The sequence below is a fragment of the Crocodylus porosus genome, unplaced genomic scaffold, assembly GCF_001723895.1.
Source record: "Crocodylus porosus isolate Cpor-Errol unplaced genomic scaffold, CroPor_comp1, whole genome shotgun sequence".
NCBI lineage: Eukaryota > Metazoa > Chordata > Crocodylia > Crocodylidae > Crocodylus > Crocodylus porosus.
Genome location: NW_017728943.1, coordinates 24,595,802 through 24,610,326, shown reverse-complemented (window position 1 = coordinate 24,610,326; position 14,525 = coordinate 24,595,802). Strand labels below are relative to the sequence as shown.

Here is a 14,525-nt window from a genome sequence, read left to right as displayed (position 1 = left end):
GCAGTACTCCAGCTGTGGCCTGACCAGTGCCACATAGATGGGGAGGATCACCTCCTTGGACCTGCTTGAGATGCATTTGCGGATCCATGACAAGGTGCGGTTGGTCTTCCTGACTGCATCCCCACACTGCCGGCCTATATTCATCTTAGCATCAATGATGACTCCAAGATCCTTTTCTGCCTCTGCCCTGAGGAGAAGGAAGTTCCTCAGCCTGTAGGTATGCTGCTGGTTCTTCCTCCCCAGGTGCATCACCTTGCACTTGTCAGTGTTGAATCCCATCCAATTCTCGTCCGCCCACCCCTGTAACCTGTCTAGGTCCGATTGTAGCCTATTCCTTCCTTCTAACGTGCCCACATGCCCCCCACATCTTAGTGTCACCAGCAAATTTGAACAGGGTGCTTTTTACCCCCTCGTCCAAGTCACTGATGAAGATGTTGAACAGCGCGGGCCCAAGGACCGAGCCCTGGGGGACCCCACTGCCCACATTCCTCCAGGCTGAAAATGACCCGTCCACCACCACTCTCTGGGTGCGGCCCTCCAGCCAGTTGGTGACCCCTCTGACTGTGTAGGCGTCAACACCACAGATGCCTAATTTTTTAAGTTTTGTTGTGACCAAGAGGGAGGAATTAGTGGATGATGTGTAGGTGATGGGAGACTTGTCAGGAGGTGATTATGATACACAAGAATTTATGATCCAGAATTTGGGAAAGCATAACGTCAGCAAAATAAAATATACTAGATTTCAAAAAGGCAGATTTCAGCCAACTCAAGGCAATAATAAGCATGGTGCCATGGGAAGATAGACTGAAGGATAAAAGTTCAAAGGAGGACTACAAATTTCCAAAGTGCACAGTACTGGAAATCCAACAAGAAACTGGCATGAAACTGTTCCAGCACAATGGAAGCACAGGGAGAAAGGTAAGAGATCAGTGTGGTTGCACAAGGAGCTTCTAGGATTCTTCCATGGCTAAAGGAAAGCATAGAGGCAATGGAAAGATGGGCAGATCACTCAAGAAGTGTACCAAGAAATAGCAAGAAACTGGAGGAACAAAATCAGGAAGGCAAAAAATGAGCTGTACTTGGTGAGGGGAGCTTAAGGACAGCAAGAAGAGGTTCTTTAAGCTGGCCAGAAAAGCAGGACCGAGGACATTGTGGGTCCATTGTTAAACAGCCAAAATGAACTCTGAACAGAAGAGGCAAAGAAGGCAGAGCTGCTTGCAGCTACTTTGCCTCTGTTTTCACAAAAAAGTTACACTGCAATGAAACACCAAATAAGGATTCTCTGGCTAAGGACAGGGACAAGCTGCAGGATGAGACAACAAAAGAAATAGAGTGCTTTTGATGAATCTGAATTAATACAAGTCAACAGGACCTGATGAACTTCATCCCAAGATACTGAAGTAACTGGCAGAGGAGATTTTGGAGCTTTTGGCAATAATATTTACAAAGCTCTGGGAGATGGGCAAGGTACCAGTGGACTGGAAAAGAACCAGTGTAGTTCTTCTGTTTTGAAAAAGAGAGAACAAGGGACCTGGAAAATTATAGACCTGTTACCCTTGCCTCAATACCTGGAAGTTACCGGAGCATATCCAAAGGGAGTCTGTTTACAAACATCTGGAGCGGGGAAAGGCTGATCACGAGCAGCCAGCATGGATTTACTAAAAACAAATCATGCCGAACAAACCTGATATGCTGCTTTGACTATGTGTGCAGATGAAATAGATGTAGTGGAGATAGTGTATCTGGACTTCAGCAAGGCAACTGGATAAATGTGGGCTAGACAAAACGATGGATAGACAACTGATTCAATAGCCTCAAGCAAAAGGTGATTGGAAATGCCTCCATGTCAGAATGGTAGGAGGTTTTTAGTTGAGTCCCACAGGGGTCTTTTCTGTGCCCAGTGCTGTTCAACATGTTTATTAACAATCTATTGATCTACTGGGGGACATGACTTATGAGGAGAGGCTGAGGGAGATTATTTAGTATAGGAGACTGAGTGAGGATTTAATAGCAGCCTTCAACTACCTGAAGGAGGGTTTGAAAGAGGATGGAGCAATGGTTTCAAGTTGCAGCAAGGCAAGTTTAGGTTAGATGCTAGGAAGAATTTTCTTAATTTTCTTAGAACAGGTTACCCAGAGAGGTGGTGGAAGCTCCATCCTTGAAGGTTTTTAAGACGTGGCTAGACAAAGCTTTGGCAGAGATGATCTAGTTTGTCATGGACCTGCCTTGAGCAGGAGGTTGGACTAGATAACTTCCTGAGGTCCCTTCCAACCATCATTTTCTATGATTCTATGATCTGGATGCTAGAATTGAGAGCTCTTTGAGCAAGTTTGCAGATGACATGAAACTGGGAAGTATTGTGAACTCATTGAAAATCAGAAGCACAGTTCAGAAGGAACATGACAGGCTGAAAAGCTGGGCTGGAACTAACAGGATGAAGCTCAATGCTGATAAGTGCAACACATTTGGGAAGAATAATAAAAAAAAACCCAAATACAAAATGGGTGTTTTGACAGCACTGTGGAGAAAGATCAAGAAGTCTTGGTGGATCATAACCTCAGTAAGAGTCTATAGTGTGATATAGCTGCATAAAAGGCAAACACATTTTTGAGCTGCATCAATAAAAGTGTTAGGTGCAAGACAGAGGAGGTGATAGTGCCCCTCTACTTGACATTGGTTAGGCCTCATCTAGAGTACTAGGTGCAGCTTTGGGGTTCACATTTTAAAAAGGACATGGAGAAGTTAGAGAAGATCCAGAGAATTGTACAAGGCGAGATTGAAGGAATTAGCCATGTTCAGCTTGCAAAAAAGTCACTGAAGAGGGAACAAGATGGCACTCTTCAGCTATCTGAAACTCTACTATAAATAGGGTGCCCATATGTCCCATTTTGGCCAGGGGACACTTCAGGATTCTGGAGTCCAGCAGGGAGGCGGAGTGGCATACTGCACCAGGCAGGTGGCTGGGCAGGCACCACTGCACCTGGGCAGGAGTAAAGCAGGCAGACTGCAGCAGGCACTGCCCCATCCACATGTGACACATCCTTGCTCCCACACAGGAGCAGCAGGTCCTGTCCAGTACACCATGCCTCCCCGCCAGACTCTGGCTCAGGACTTTTGACCAATCCGCTAGGACCAGGCTACAGAATCCTGGAGCATCCTGGCCAAACCAGGCGTATGGTCACTGTAGCTATAAAAGAGAGAGCAAGAACACCTTTTGTGTCTTAGTACAGAGACCAGGATAACAGACCAGTGCCTTGAAGCTGAAGCAACGTAGGTTTAGTTTGGATAGTAGGAAAAATTGCTTCACTGTTAGAACAGTGAGGCAGTGGAACAGACTGCCTAGGGAAATTGTAGACGCTCCATCATTGGAGGTGTTTAAGAAGAGACTGAACAAGCATTGGCCAGGGATGATCTAGGAGTAGCTGTGCCTGTGCTATGCTCTACTAAGGATATTTCTAGTGCTTCTGGGTTTTGCTAGCTGCCCCACGGGATTGGAAAGCAATTGTTTTCTCCTCCTTCCCTCCCCATCCCCAAAATATAGCAACAGGAATTGCCTTTCTCAGAAGTGTTGGGTGTTGGCTGCAGCCAAGGCTGGGGATTTTGCCTGAGGTATTAGTGCTCCGCAATCTGGAGGTTCCTGGCTAAAAGACTTTGAGCCTCTGCTCAGGATTAGACCAATTGCTGTATTTGGAGTCAGGAAGAGATTTTACCCCACGTTCAGATCTGTACAGACTGTGGGGGCAGGGGCTGCCTTCCTTTGTAATGAGGGTGTGGCCCTCTTCCTTGGATTTCTCAAGCCTATTTTAACCCTCACAGCAGCAGGCACTGGCTGCCACTGTCCCCTTACCTTACCTGTTGCAGGTTAGGGTGCTATGCCTTTTGGTTATGTCCAGGTTGACTGTAGTTTCATTAATGCGTTAGACAGTGGATTTGTAGGAGATGATTTAGATAGCGGTGATCCTGCCTCTGGTAGGAGGTCAAACTAGATGACCTCCGGAGATCCTATCCAGCCCGACTTTTTCTCTGTTTCTGTGATTGATTCTGATCTGTCACTTACCTTGCCAGTTTAATAACTGATTGCACCAAGCTGCACATTTCTTGAAGCACTTACAAGTTTGCATGAAAGACCCATGTTAGTAATTACTGTGTTCTGCCCAAGTACCACTTGGGATCATTCAGATATATAATTGTAAATTAACACTTAAAATATTGAAGATCTAATGTATAAGTAAAGCTAAATAGAATGTTGTAACTCTGCAAATCAGCTCTACTAGCCTTCCAGCCATAGTAGTGACTAATGGCATCTGTCAGAGTTAGACTTGTATTTAAAGTTCTGTGATTCTTATTCTACCTCCACCCACTCGTGGAACTGCAGGAGCTGAGGGTATGTCTGCATTGCAGAGGAAGATTTAATTGCAGCTTGGATTGTTAGCTTTAACCGACCACTATAATAATAGCAGAGGAGATGCAGGCACTTCAGACCTGCTGTCAGAGAATAAAATAGGGCAAGGCAGACTCAACTTCCTTTGTGGCATATAAGGTTCCCTCTGGTTGATAATGGCACTCCAGCGACTTGTGCTGAAGTCTTTGCTTTGTTGTGTTAAACCTGGTGAGGTGCTTCATAAACTCATTCTGAGCTAACATACACTATTACAGCTTCCCTCTGAGTAAAGAACTTTCTCACAAAGAACAAACAGCTCTGAGGTTTTAGTATACAACTTATAAAATGTAAGCCTGTTATTGTTTTGAGTGTGTTTAGAATTTCAAGATGAGAGAATTTACTTCCCTTTGCTCAGCTATCTTCGTGGATGTACTCTGCTGCAAAATGTTGTATCAACTAATTCTCCTAAACCAGTGGAAGATAACAAAAAATCCATATTTAAAAAGGAATGTAAATGTAATCTTTGCTCAAGAAAGCACTCACTCAAGTTGTATTGTAACCAAATTTGCATCTTAGATGAAGCCCTGAATAGGTATTTTCTGTCTCCATTCTTGGAGTGTGGGTATGTTTGGTAATATTTAAGCTTCTTGAAAAATTAAGCTTTTAAAGGAAGTCTGTTCAATTCAGCAACAATATTGTGATGATGATAGTAAGTAAGCAGATCTCCAGAGTGCTTTTCTTTGCAAATGGTGTGCTTTTGTAAAGCTTATGGTAGGAACAAATTCTGAGCAGTAGCCTGTTGCCTGATTTCCAAGGCTGTAATCTTCATCTGTTAAAAATCTACAGAAAGCTACTTTGACTGAAGAAAGAGGAAAGCTGTGAAGCAAAGCACCAGAAATGGAATGTTTTGGGCCCCTGACAAATGAAACCCTAACAAATAACCTTTCAAAGATCATTCATATGTGACTTTGTCTAGAACTTGATTCTGCCTCAGAATGTAAAAATCAATATTTTCTTAAATGGCAGAACAAATGGTTTTAGATGTTATAGGTTTTGTGGGGGGGTTTTTTTCCAATTATAGGACAGAAGAAAAAGGGAAGTATTAGAGCAGCAAACCATGCAGTACTGTAATAGATTTTTTTACTCCATTTAGTCAGCAACAAGACTGGCCCACAGAGAGGAGTAATCTACAAGAGCTGTCTTTGCAGGTTTTAAATAAAATTCATTAGATCTATCACACCGGCCTTTAAAGATTTATAGACCTAGGTCATATGAAACAAGTTTCCCTTAGGGAGCTGGAAAGCAAAATTAATTCCAGGAAAACCCCAAACAAGGAAAAAAACTAACTTCAGTAAAATATAGCAAGGCTTAGTAAAACATTTCCAATTAATGCTGATGCACTCTAATTATGCATTACAATCAATGTGCTGCTCTGGGATGGAAATAGGTTTGCAGCATATTTATATTTATCCCCTAAGCACCCACCTCGTTGTTTCTTTACATCCATCCCCCTCAGCGCCCATTTTCTTAGAACTTTTTTTTATTGATTTTCTTTTTTGTATCCTGTTCTGTGTTGTTTTGCAAAAGGTAAATTCTCCTTAAACTTAAAATCCTTTCTACCCCCAGTGCGTATCTCTTGTTTTTTAGCCTGGTTTTTAGCCTTTGTATAACTTTTAGGCAGTAAATCTTCTCTATAACCCTAAAGTGTAAACAACTTAATTCTGAGCTCTGTAAAATCATTTCTTTTCTACAAAAAGAGCAATTTAGTGTACTAAATTATCAGTGTAGCCTTAGCCCCCAAAGTTTTTAGCTGCTTCACTTCCGATTTTTCAATACTGTAGCACTGAAATGTCAAAATGCCGGCATGTTTTCTTCTGATGGTGCCTCCTATATCACTTTCTACAATGCTTTCCTGTGCTGTGTTCCTCTCAGAATTGCTTTGTACACTTCCAGTTTTCATACACTCTACCAGACAATGCCACTATCAATTCAAGGTCCTTCTTTTCAGCATTCTGTAGCATGTGACATCTGGTGGCCAAATATAGGGGACAAGTTAAATTTGCTGGAATCTCCATGTATCTTCCTTGTCAGTGAAGTGTGTCTTATGCCCACTATTGTTGTTAAGTTTGACATTTGCAAAGAATCTGAGATATATGAGGCATAGGCCAAGGAGAGTTAATATGCATGTCTTTACTTCTTTTTGTAACTGTCATGCAGTCTTTTTATTATGGCTGTTTTTCCTCTGTTTCTAGTATATTTTCTCTGCCCTTTCTGATACATACTGGGGCAAAATGCTATTCACTCAGCAGGGAATAATTCACTCACTCATCTGTTCACCAGGGATATGCAGGGAGATTTCTTCACTGACTCCTATAAAATTGAACTGATTACTATCAGATTTAGCCATTAACATAAGAAGTAATGATTTCTTCTCTGGGACTTGAGAAAAAATTCTTTTTAGTGTGAGCTGAACATAAATGCCAAAATATTACCATCCTGGGACCCCAGGCTGCTCCCAGGGCTCATGTGCCACTCATAGCTTTGCCCAACAAGAGCCAGTACAGTTTCCCTTATACTCAGAATCTGGAGAGCAGCTCTGGAGAGCCCTGTCAGTCGTATGCTGCTGCAGCTGAATAGCCTTGCAGACAGCAGCACTGGAGTGGTGGAGGCAGAGAATGACAGGGCAAGGGAAAGCCCAAGAAGAGAGTAGAGCAGCAGCATCCTGCTCCATGCTAGTAGCAGTCTGGATTTGGAGAAGGACAAGAGGATAGATAGTATTTCTGTCTTCTAGCAACTAGAGTCAGAGACAGAGTGGAGGTTTGCACATCTCAGGTGCATTCAGATATGGTGGGTGGTATATCCCACGCAGCACCCAGAGAAGAGCATGGAAGCAGAAACCTTTTTTTTGTGGTGGGAGCTAAATTTTCATCAGGAGGATGTTGCTGGCCCCAGAGCTCCTTGGTCTCTCCTTTTCCTAATCCATCATCCACTCTATCTTCTTTCTCTCATCAGGGTTTAGTGCTGGGGCTAGTCAGTATCTGGTATGGTTCTTGGGATCAGTCTCGGTCTAGTAGGGCATGATTGGCCCTCTTGCACTTCATCCTGCATACTTTTCCCAAGTTCTGACGCGTCTTTCCTTGTGGTCTTGGCCCTGAACATTTGTTTCTCTCTTGCATATAAGTTCTTACTCAGCTGGTATGCCACCCTTATGGCAACTGCTGCCAGCTTTACAGACAGCTTCCAGGATCTCTGCTCAACTAAGTAAACACTAAGATCCCTTTCCACCTATTAGTTACTGAGGTTAGCCTTGAATTAGGAGACTAATTTGCATCTTCTTGCCTGTGATCTGGGGCCTGCAGATCAGCTTCTTTTCATCACTAACTTGAAGTGATGCTTGCCACTTAAGTTGGCTTTCTGTTGCTTTGGTGATTTTTTTTTATTTTTTTTTTTTTTAACTGTTTTGGAAAACTTTGACTCCCTTTTTAGGAAAGACAGACAAACAGAGCACAGTGCTATGAATTACCCAGTCTGCCTTTATTTTGTAGTATGTGCAGTGCTTGCAGAATATAAGCTTTAAACTTTGACAGTTAATAAGTAACAAAGCACCTTTCAGGCATGTTTCACAATGAAGCTAGAGCAGATGTTTCTTAAGACAAACTGATTTGTCATTCTAATGAACAAATCCTCAGAGAACTCCTAAATCCAGCGTTGGTTCAAATTCTGTCTTCATGCAACTCCTTTGTTTTATTTTTGTGTTTCTCGATGTGTTTGATTTCTGTGATAGTCTTCCCCAAAAAGTGCAGGGTGGCTTGTAACAATAAAATCATAAGAACGGATAAAATAATAAAACAGTTCCCCCAAAAAGCTAGTCAAAGCTTAACTCCTCCTGCTAAATGCTTGCTCAAATAAAAAAGTCTTACAATGCTTACAAAAAATGGACAAGCTTGGGCTCTGGTGGGCCTCAGTGGGGAGGTAGCTGCGGAGCAACGATCAAATGCCAAGTGTGTCCTTATTGCAAAGAAGGCTAACAGCATACTGGGCTGCATTAATAGCTGTGTTGCCAGCAGATCAAGGGAAATGATTGTTCCCCTCTATTCAGCACTGGTGAGACCACATCTGGAGTCCTGTGTCCAGTTTTGCTCCCCACACTACAGAAAGGATGTAGACAAATTGTGGAGAATGCCACAGAGAATAACGGAAATAGTTAGAGGGCTGGGGCATATGCTTTCTGAGGATAGGCTTAGGGAACTGGGCTTATTTAGTCTAGAGAAGAGAAGACTGAGAGGGAGCTTAATAATAGCCTTCAACTACCTGAAGGCTGGTTCCAGGGAGGATGGAGCTAGACTGTTCTCAGTGGTGGCAGATGAGAGAACAAGGAGCAATGGTCTCAAGTGGCAGCAAGGGAAATAGAACTTTGAAAATATCCAACCTAGTTAGATTGCATATTGGGAAAAACTTTCTCGCTAGGAACTTTCTCACTAGGAGGGTGGTGAACAGGTCACCCAGAGAGGTGGTGGAAGCTCCATCCTTGGAAGTTTTTAAGACCCAGCTAGACAAAGCTGTGGGTGGGATGATGTAGTTGGGGATAGTCCTGCTTTGAGAAGGGGGTTGAACTAAATGACCTCCTGTGAGGTTCCTTCCAACCCTAATTTTCTTATGATTGCAAGAATGGCCTTCCATGTAATTATTGCCAAGTGAACTTGGTGCACAGATGGTATTTGCAGGAGGTTGTTCTTAGCTGACCTTGGATTGCAGTGGGACATAAGGAAGGAAGCAGCAGTTCCTTAGGTATACAGGACTTTATAGGTTGAAACCAGTGCCAGAAAGGTACTGAAAGCCAATGCAGATTCCAGAGCACTGAAGCAATGTGTTCCCAGCTATTCACCCTCATCAGAAAGCAGTCCACCATGTTCTGCACCAGCAGCAGCTTCTGGACAGTCCTCAAGTGGAGCCCCGTAGAGAGCACACTGCAGTAGTTAAGTCTCAGGGTTATGAAAACATAGTGATGGTGGCCATGTCTGAATCAAAGAAAAGGTGTCAGCCTTCACACCAGCTAGAATCCAAGTGCATCAAAGGATCCAGGAGTGTCACAGGACTGCAGAGCTGAGGCCCCTAGCAGATGTTACTATTAAGATATGATTAACCAGTTAATCACATCTTAAGTAGTAACCCAGCCACATGTTAATGCAATCTATGGTATAATAAAACAAGGAATAAGTCAAAACTGTATTGCACAAAATGTAGAACTTTGTGGCTGCTTCCCATCACACCCTAAATTGTACGTGTGGTCAGGCTGATCAAAGCTCCCAGCTTCAGGAGCAGTGGGAGTGCCTGATGCGCTCCCAGGGCTAGGAGCCCTAATCAGCTGGCTGCTTCTCCCAGCCAGGAGGCGCAGCAGAGTCAAGGGCTCCAGTGTGCCCCCAGAGACTGGCAGCTCTGATCAGCTGCTGCTCCCAGCCTTGGGGGTCCATCAGAGCCCTTGACTCCAGTGTGCCTCTGCATCTGGGAGCAGCAGCTGATCAGGGCTCCCAGGCTCTGGGGCACAGCAGAGCCCTTGATTCTGATGCATCTCTGAGGCTGGAAGACCTGATCAGCTGGTCTGTTCCCAGCCTCTGGGACACAACAGAGCCCTTGCTTCCACCATGCTCCAGAGGCTGGAAGCAGCAGCTTGCTCGTCAGGCTCTGGAGCAGCAGAGCCCTTGACTCCAATATGCTACTGAGGCTGGGAGCGGGGATCATCTGACTGGCTTCCTACTTGGAAATACAGGGGAAGCCTGGGATCATGATCCCAGGCTCATGCTGCAGCAGCAATATGGCATGATTGGGATCTGATCCCACAATCATGACTCCTGCTATGCATGTGCAACATGGCAGGAAGTGTGATTGTTGGGATTATGCATCAGATCCCATAACACCTTTAAAAGAAGGTCTGCCAGGGGCCTCAGTGACAAAGGGAGGTTGAACCCCATCAATGATAGGTGTCCCAATCTCCCCACCACCACAACCACCTCTGCCTTGTCTGGATTCAGCCTCAGTTGGTCCAGTCCCAAACTGTAACCAGGCAGAGGGTAAGGAACAGTCTGCAGGACCTGGGTCAGATGAAAAGTAAGAGAACGAGTTGGGTGATGTCAGCATACTGTTGACACCTTGCTCCAAATCTCCATACACATTGAACATGAGGGGTGATGAGATGGATCTTATTTTAGCTAGAAAAGCTTTGAGCCTAAGTCACAAAGTTATTATTCCTCAGTTCTCGCCTAGATTCCAAGCTTTGGAAAGTATCAAATTAATATCCTCACATTACTGGGAGAAAAAGACTCACTTACCATGATGTAATTGGTGAATGTTCATATACTTCTTCTGCATACTTGTGAATCCCACAAGAAGCATTGTTTTTTTTTAGTGTGAGACAGCACTTATAAAGTTTATTACCCAAATTTCTGCTGTTCAGCATTTCTTCCTCTTTACATGTCTTAGCCTTACTGGGTGCCTGTACACGCAACTGGAGATTAGTTCCCCCTAAATTGAAATGTGGGTTTTTAAAAACCCACTGTTTCAATTTAGGGATAACTAAAAACCCGTCACATGTACAAGGGTGAGGGGGCTTAATCTTTTTTTGTTTTCCTCCAGCCTATCTGCCTCTTCCGCTGTGGGGCAGGGAAACTGCCCGGGGCGAATTGCTGGCAGGCCAAACAGTCCCCGAGTTCTTCCCTCTGCAATGGCAGTGCCCCCCAGGAACCACATGGGCCAGGTGCCAGCGGGCGGGCACCGCCATTGCGGAGGCAAGCACCAGGGTTCCCCGCAGCTCACTCCTTCCCGCGGGAGAGGCAGGTAAGCTCCAGAACCCCATGCACTGTCCTCGCTGCCTTCCCACCACCTGGGACCACCCAGGAATGGTTGGCTTGCCACTGGGGCAAAGCAGCAAGGCAGCAGGAGGGTGGCTGTGTGTGCTGGCAGTGGGAGACGGTGGCAGGGATGGTGCACAGGGCACTGGAAGCCTGCCAAACCCGAGCTTCCCTGAGCACATCAGATTCCAGCACCCCGTGCACTGTTCAACTTTGTTAGGTAGCAAACTAAAATACCTCGGATGGGTTTTACCTTGCTATGTAATAAAGTCATTTAAAGTGGAATAATCTGCTGAGTGTGGAAATAGCAATGCTATTAAAGCGGTGCAAAAAGGGCGTTTAAGCCGCTTTAAAGGCCAGTTTTGTTGTGTGTACAAAGGCCCATTGATGGTGACATTTTTTATGTAATTGTGCAATGTATTAAGTAACCTATCTTTAATAGAGAAATCAAGTGACTTTACATCAGTGTGGCTGTGAAGAATGTAAGGAGTAATATGCCAGTATTTGTGCTATTTTATCATTAAGGAAGATTCTGAGGGCTTTCAGTACTTGTAATTTCATGCCATTTTGAGGTTGCAGCAGGGCAGTCTCTGGTGGTGATAGAGGTTGTGTTAAAGTCTCCATGTTTTTAACTAACATTCTCATTGGTCTACTTGCTGACTTTTTTTTCAGGGCATGGTCTACGTTGTCACCGAGCTATTATCAGTATCTGCAAACTCATCGGGATTACAGACATGTATGCCAAACTGCGTGGCTCCCATAATATGCTTAACCTCACCAGAGCACTCTTTAAGGGATTGGCAAACCAGGTACTTTTTACAATCCACATTTGTAGTCCATTGTTCATTAGTTCAAAAGGTGGACTACTATCAATGTGGTCAGTTGAAAAAAATGATGCCTTAATCATATGTTCCCATTATTATTCTGTGATAATCTATTTAAGGTGACTGGGAAACAGTCAGTAGAAGGGTGTAGTCTCTGACCCTGTGGCCCAATCGGTAATCAACTAACATTTAAATAGAGCTTATGAAAATATGCTTCTCCTTTTCTGCTGTTGCCAGTGTTTTTACAGTGCAGTTCTAAGCAACAGCAAAATCATGGCTTGTCTTTTAGTTGTAACGAGCTTTCAGGAGTGATAGTATATGGCAGAACAAATGGAGGAAAGGCAAGAGACCCATTTGGTGACTCACTGTTCCCAGAGATGGTCATTAAATTTAGCTCTTTCAGTGCACTGAAAGGGCAGCTGTGGGTTCCCTGTTGTTATCAGATGCATGTCCTAGGGAGTGAGAACTTTAACGAAGCAATTTTTGACAGAACAAGGTTAGGCTGAAAATCAACCTAACAAAAATAGTTATTACCTCAAAGTGTTTGCAGTGGGCAGCACAGCTGCTTCATTACTGGTGAAATAGCAAGATTTATAGTAAACTGAGACTAAGTGGCAAGCGTAATGTGGCACTGGGAAGCTTACTATCTGATGCCTATCAGAAGCTTCTAGCATCCATTTACCTGTCCATCTGGAGGAACTATGTTGTACTGGATGTTTGCTTTAACTTTATATTTTCCTATTCAGCGCCCCCATCTTCATAACAGCTTCCTTTGGGATGCTGACTTAGTCACTGCTTGTTCATACTTTCACAAAAGACACTACAGGTTATAGTAGGATCTGTTCCAGAGAGGAATGCTGCTAAGAATGACACTACAGTGCCAGCAAATCAGAAAGCCTGAAATGGTAACAGCTCACCCAGAAGTATAAAGCTGCTTTGGATTTACCAACAGAAAGGACACCATTTGCCCAATTCATTTAACTGTTCTATCCACTAACCTACTGCTGATTAGTCTTTACTTTATACACAGTAGCTAAAATATTTTATTAGAAGATAAATGCAAATAGTGTTGCTTACAACATTGAGACCTTGAACCCTCATAGGCAAACTGCATTCTACTGTGTGTCTCAGGTCAATCTCAGATAAATATCATTTAGAGACCAGTATACTCAAAACAACAGGGTAAGCTAGCCTTTCTCCTGGTAACATTTACCACAGATCCTTTTTATTTCTTCTCCCTTCTCCAAACAGAAAACCCACCAGGACTTGGCAAATGAGAAGGGCCTGCACGTGGTGGAATTCCGTGAGGAGCAGGGCCCATTGCCTCTCCTCATGGCGTCCCCTCAGGGGACAGTCAGAAAGGATCCCGAGACAACAGCGAATGTTCCAGATGTCAAGCTGGAGTGGAATGAAGTAAGGGTGGCACATGGATTGAGACATTGTTCCTGGTCCAATGTCAAGAGAACGGGGTGGTGAAAACCTGGACTGTGCTGTGGCCTGTGTGCAGGGCTGCTGCTGCTGCACGGGGGCAGAGAAAGTCCATCCCAGAGCAAAGATTTACCTACATTTGCACCCCAGATGAAGCCTATGGGGAAAGCCTCCAGCAGTGCCCTTTAAACAGCTGTATGTTAGTGACAGCTCATGTTGCTGCTGCTGTGACTCCAATACTCAGCAACAGAGTTTATTTTTCCACTATCAGCTGTCCTGAATGTAGATGGCTGATGTACAGCAGCACTGATTCCATACATGCAATTACCTGGTCCCAGACCTAAAGATGTTCTATAATAAGCAGATCCAATTTTTTTCCTTCCAGGTATGTTGGAAACTATTAAAAACCTCATTGGAAAAAATACAGTTAAGAATTCTCATCACCTAATAAATTGCTTTTTCAAAGTTGCTTAAAGTTTCTATTTGTGCCCTAAGAGTACAAGCATTGTGTAGGGTATAAGTAGCACATTGGCTCCCCCGTCTCTCAAGCAGATAATCTATCCCCAGAGTGTGCAATTGGAGATACCTGTTTAGCTGGAGGAGTGAGGGGTACAGACTGGAAAGAGGGTGGAGGTGAAGGGAAACCTAGAGTTGGTTTAGGATTTCCTAGAGCCAGGGAAAGAACTGAAGGAGAGAGTGATGTTAGGTTGGGGGTGGGGTGCAGCGGGTACCTAAAGGGGTTTAAAATTATGTGTACAGTAAAAGGGGAGGCAGGCAGGAAGGGAGATGGTGATAGGAAGAGAAGAAAAAAAGATGATGTAAAGGGGAACCGTAGTGAGAACTAATAAACAACAGTAGGACAGCAGGTTTAGGTAATGTGAAACAACAGCAGGAGCTGTCCATGTCAGGAGCAGTATTTCTTACCCTTTCAGGTTGATAATCTCCCACTCAAAGATTCTCCCAATCCCCTTACATTTTTCACTCTTACCTTTATAGTAGATGTACCAGTGGCAAAGTCTGCAGAATCCACGTGTTCATTTTCAGGAG

General features: G+C 44.0%; 1 protein-coding gene across 1 annotated transcript in view; it reads left to right on the top strand.

Annotated features, from left to right (window-relative positions):
- Nucleotides 1-13,947, top strand: part of MRPS5 (mitochondrial ribosomal protein S5) — a 109,719-nt gene extending 95,772 nt beyond the window's left edge. Inside the window, exons 10-11 of the mRNA XM_019549034.1 lie at nt 11,899-12,035; nt 13,302-13,947. Of these exons, the coding sequence (XP_019404579.1) occupies nt 11,899-12,035; nt 13,302-13,526 (362 nt within the window). The 3' untranslated portion in view covers nt 13,527-13,947. The remainder of the gene's footprint in view (nt 1-11,898; nt 12,036-13,301) is intronic.
- Nucleotides 13,948-14,525: the final 578 nt, after the last annotated feature.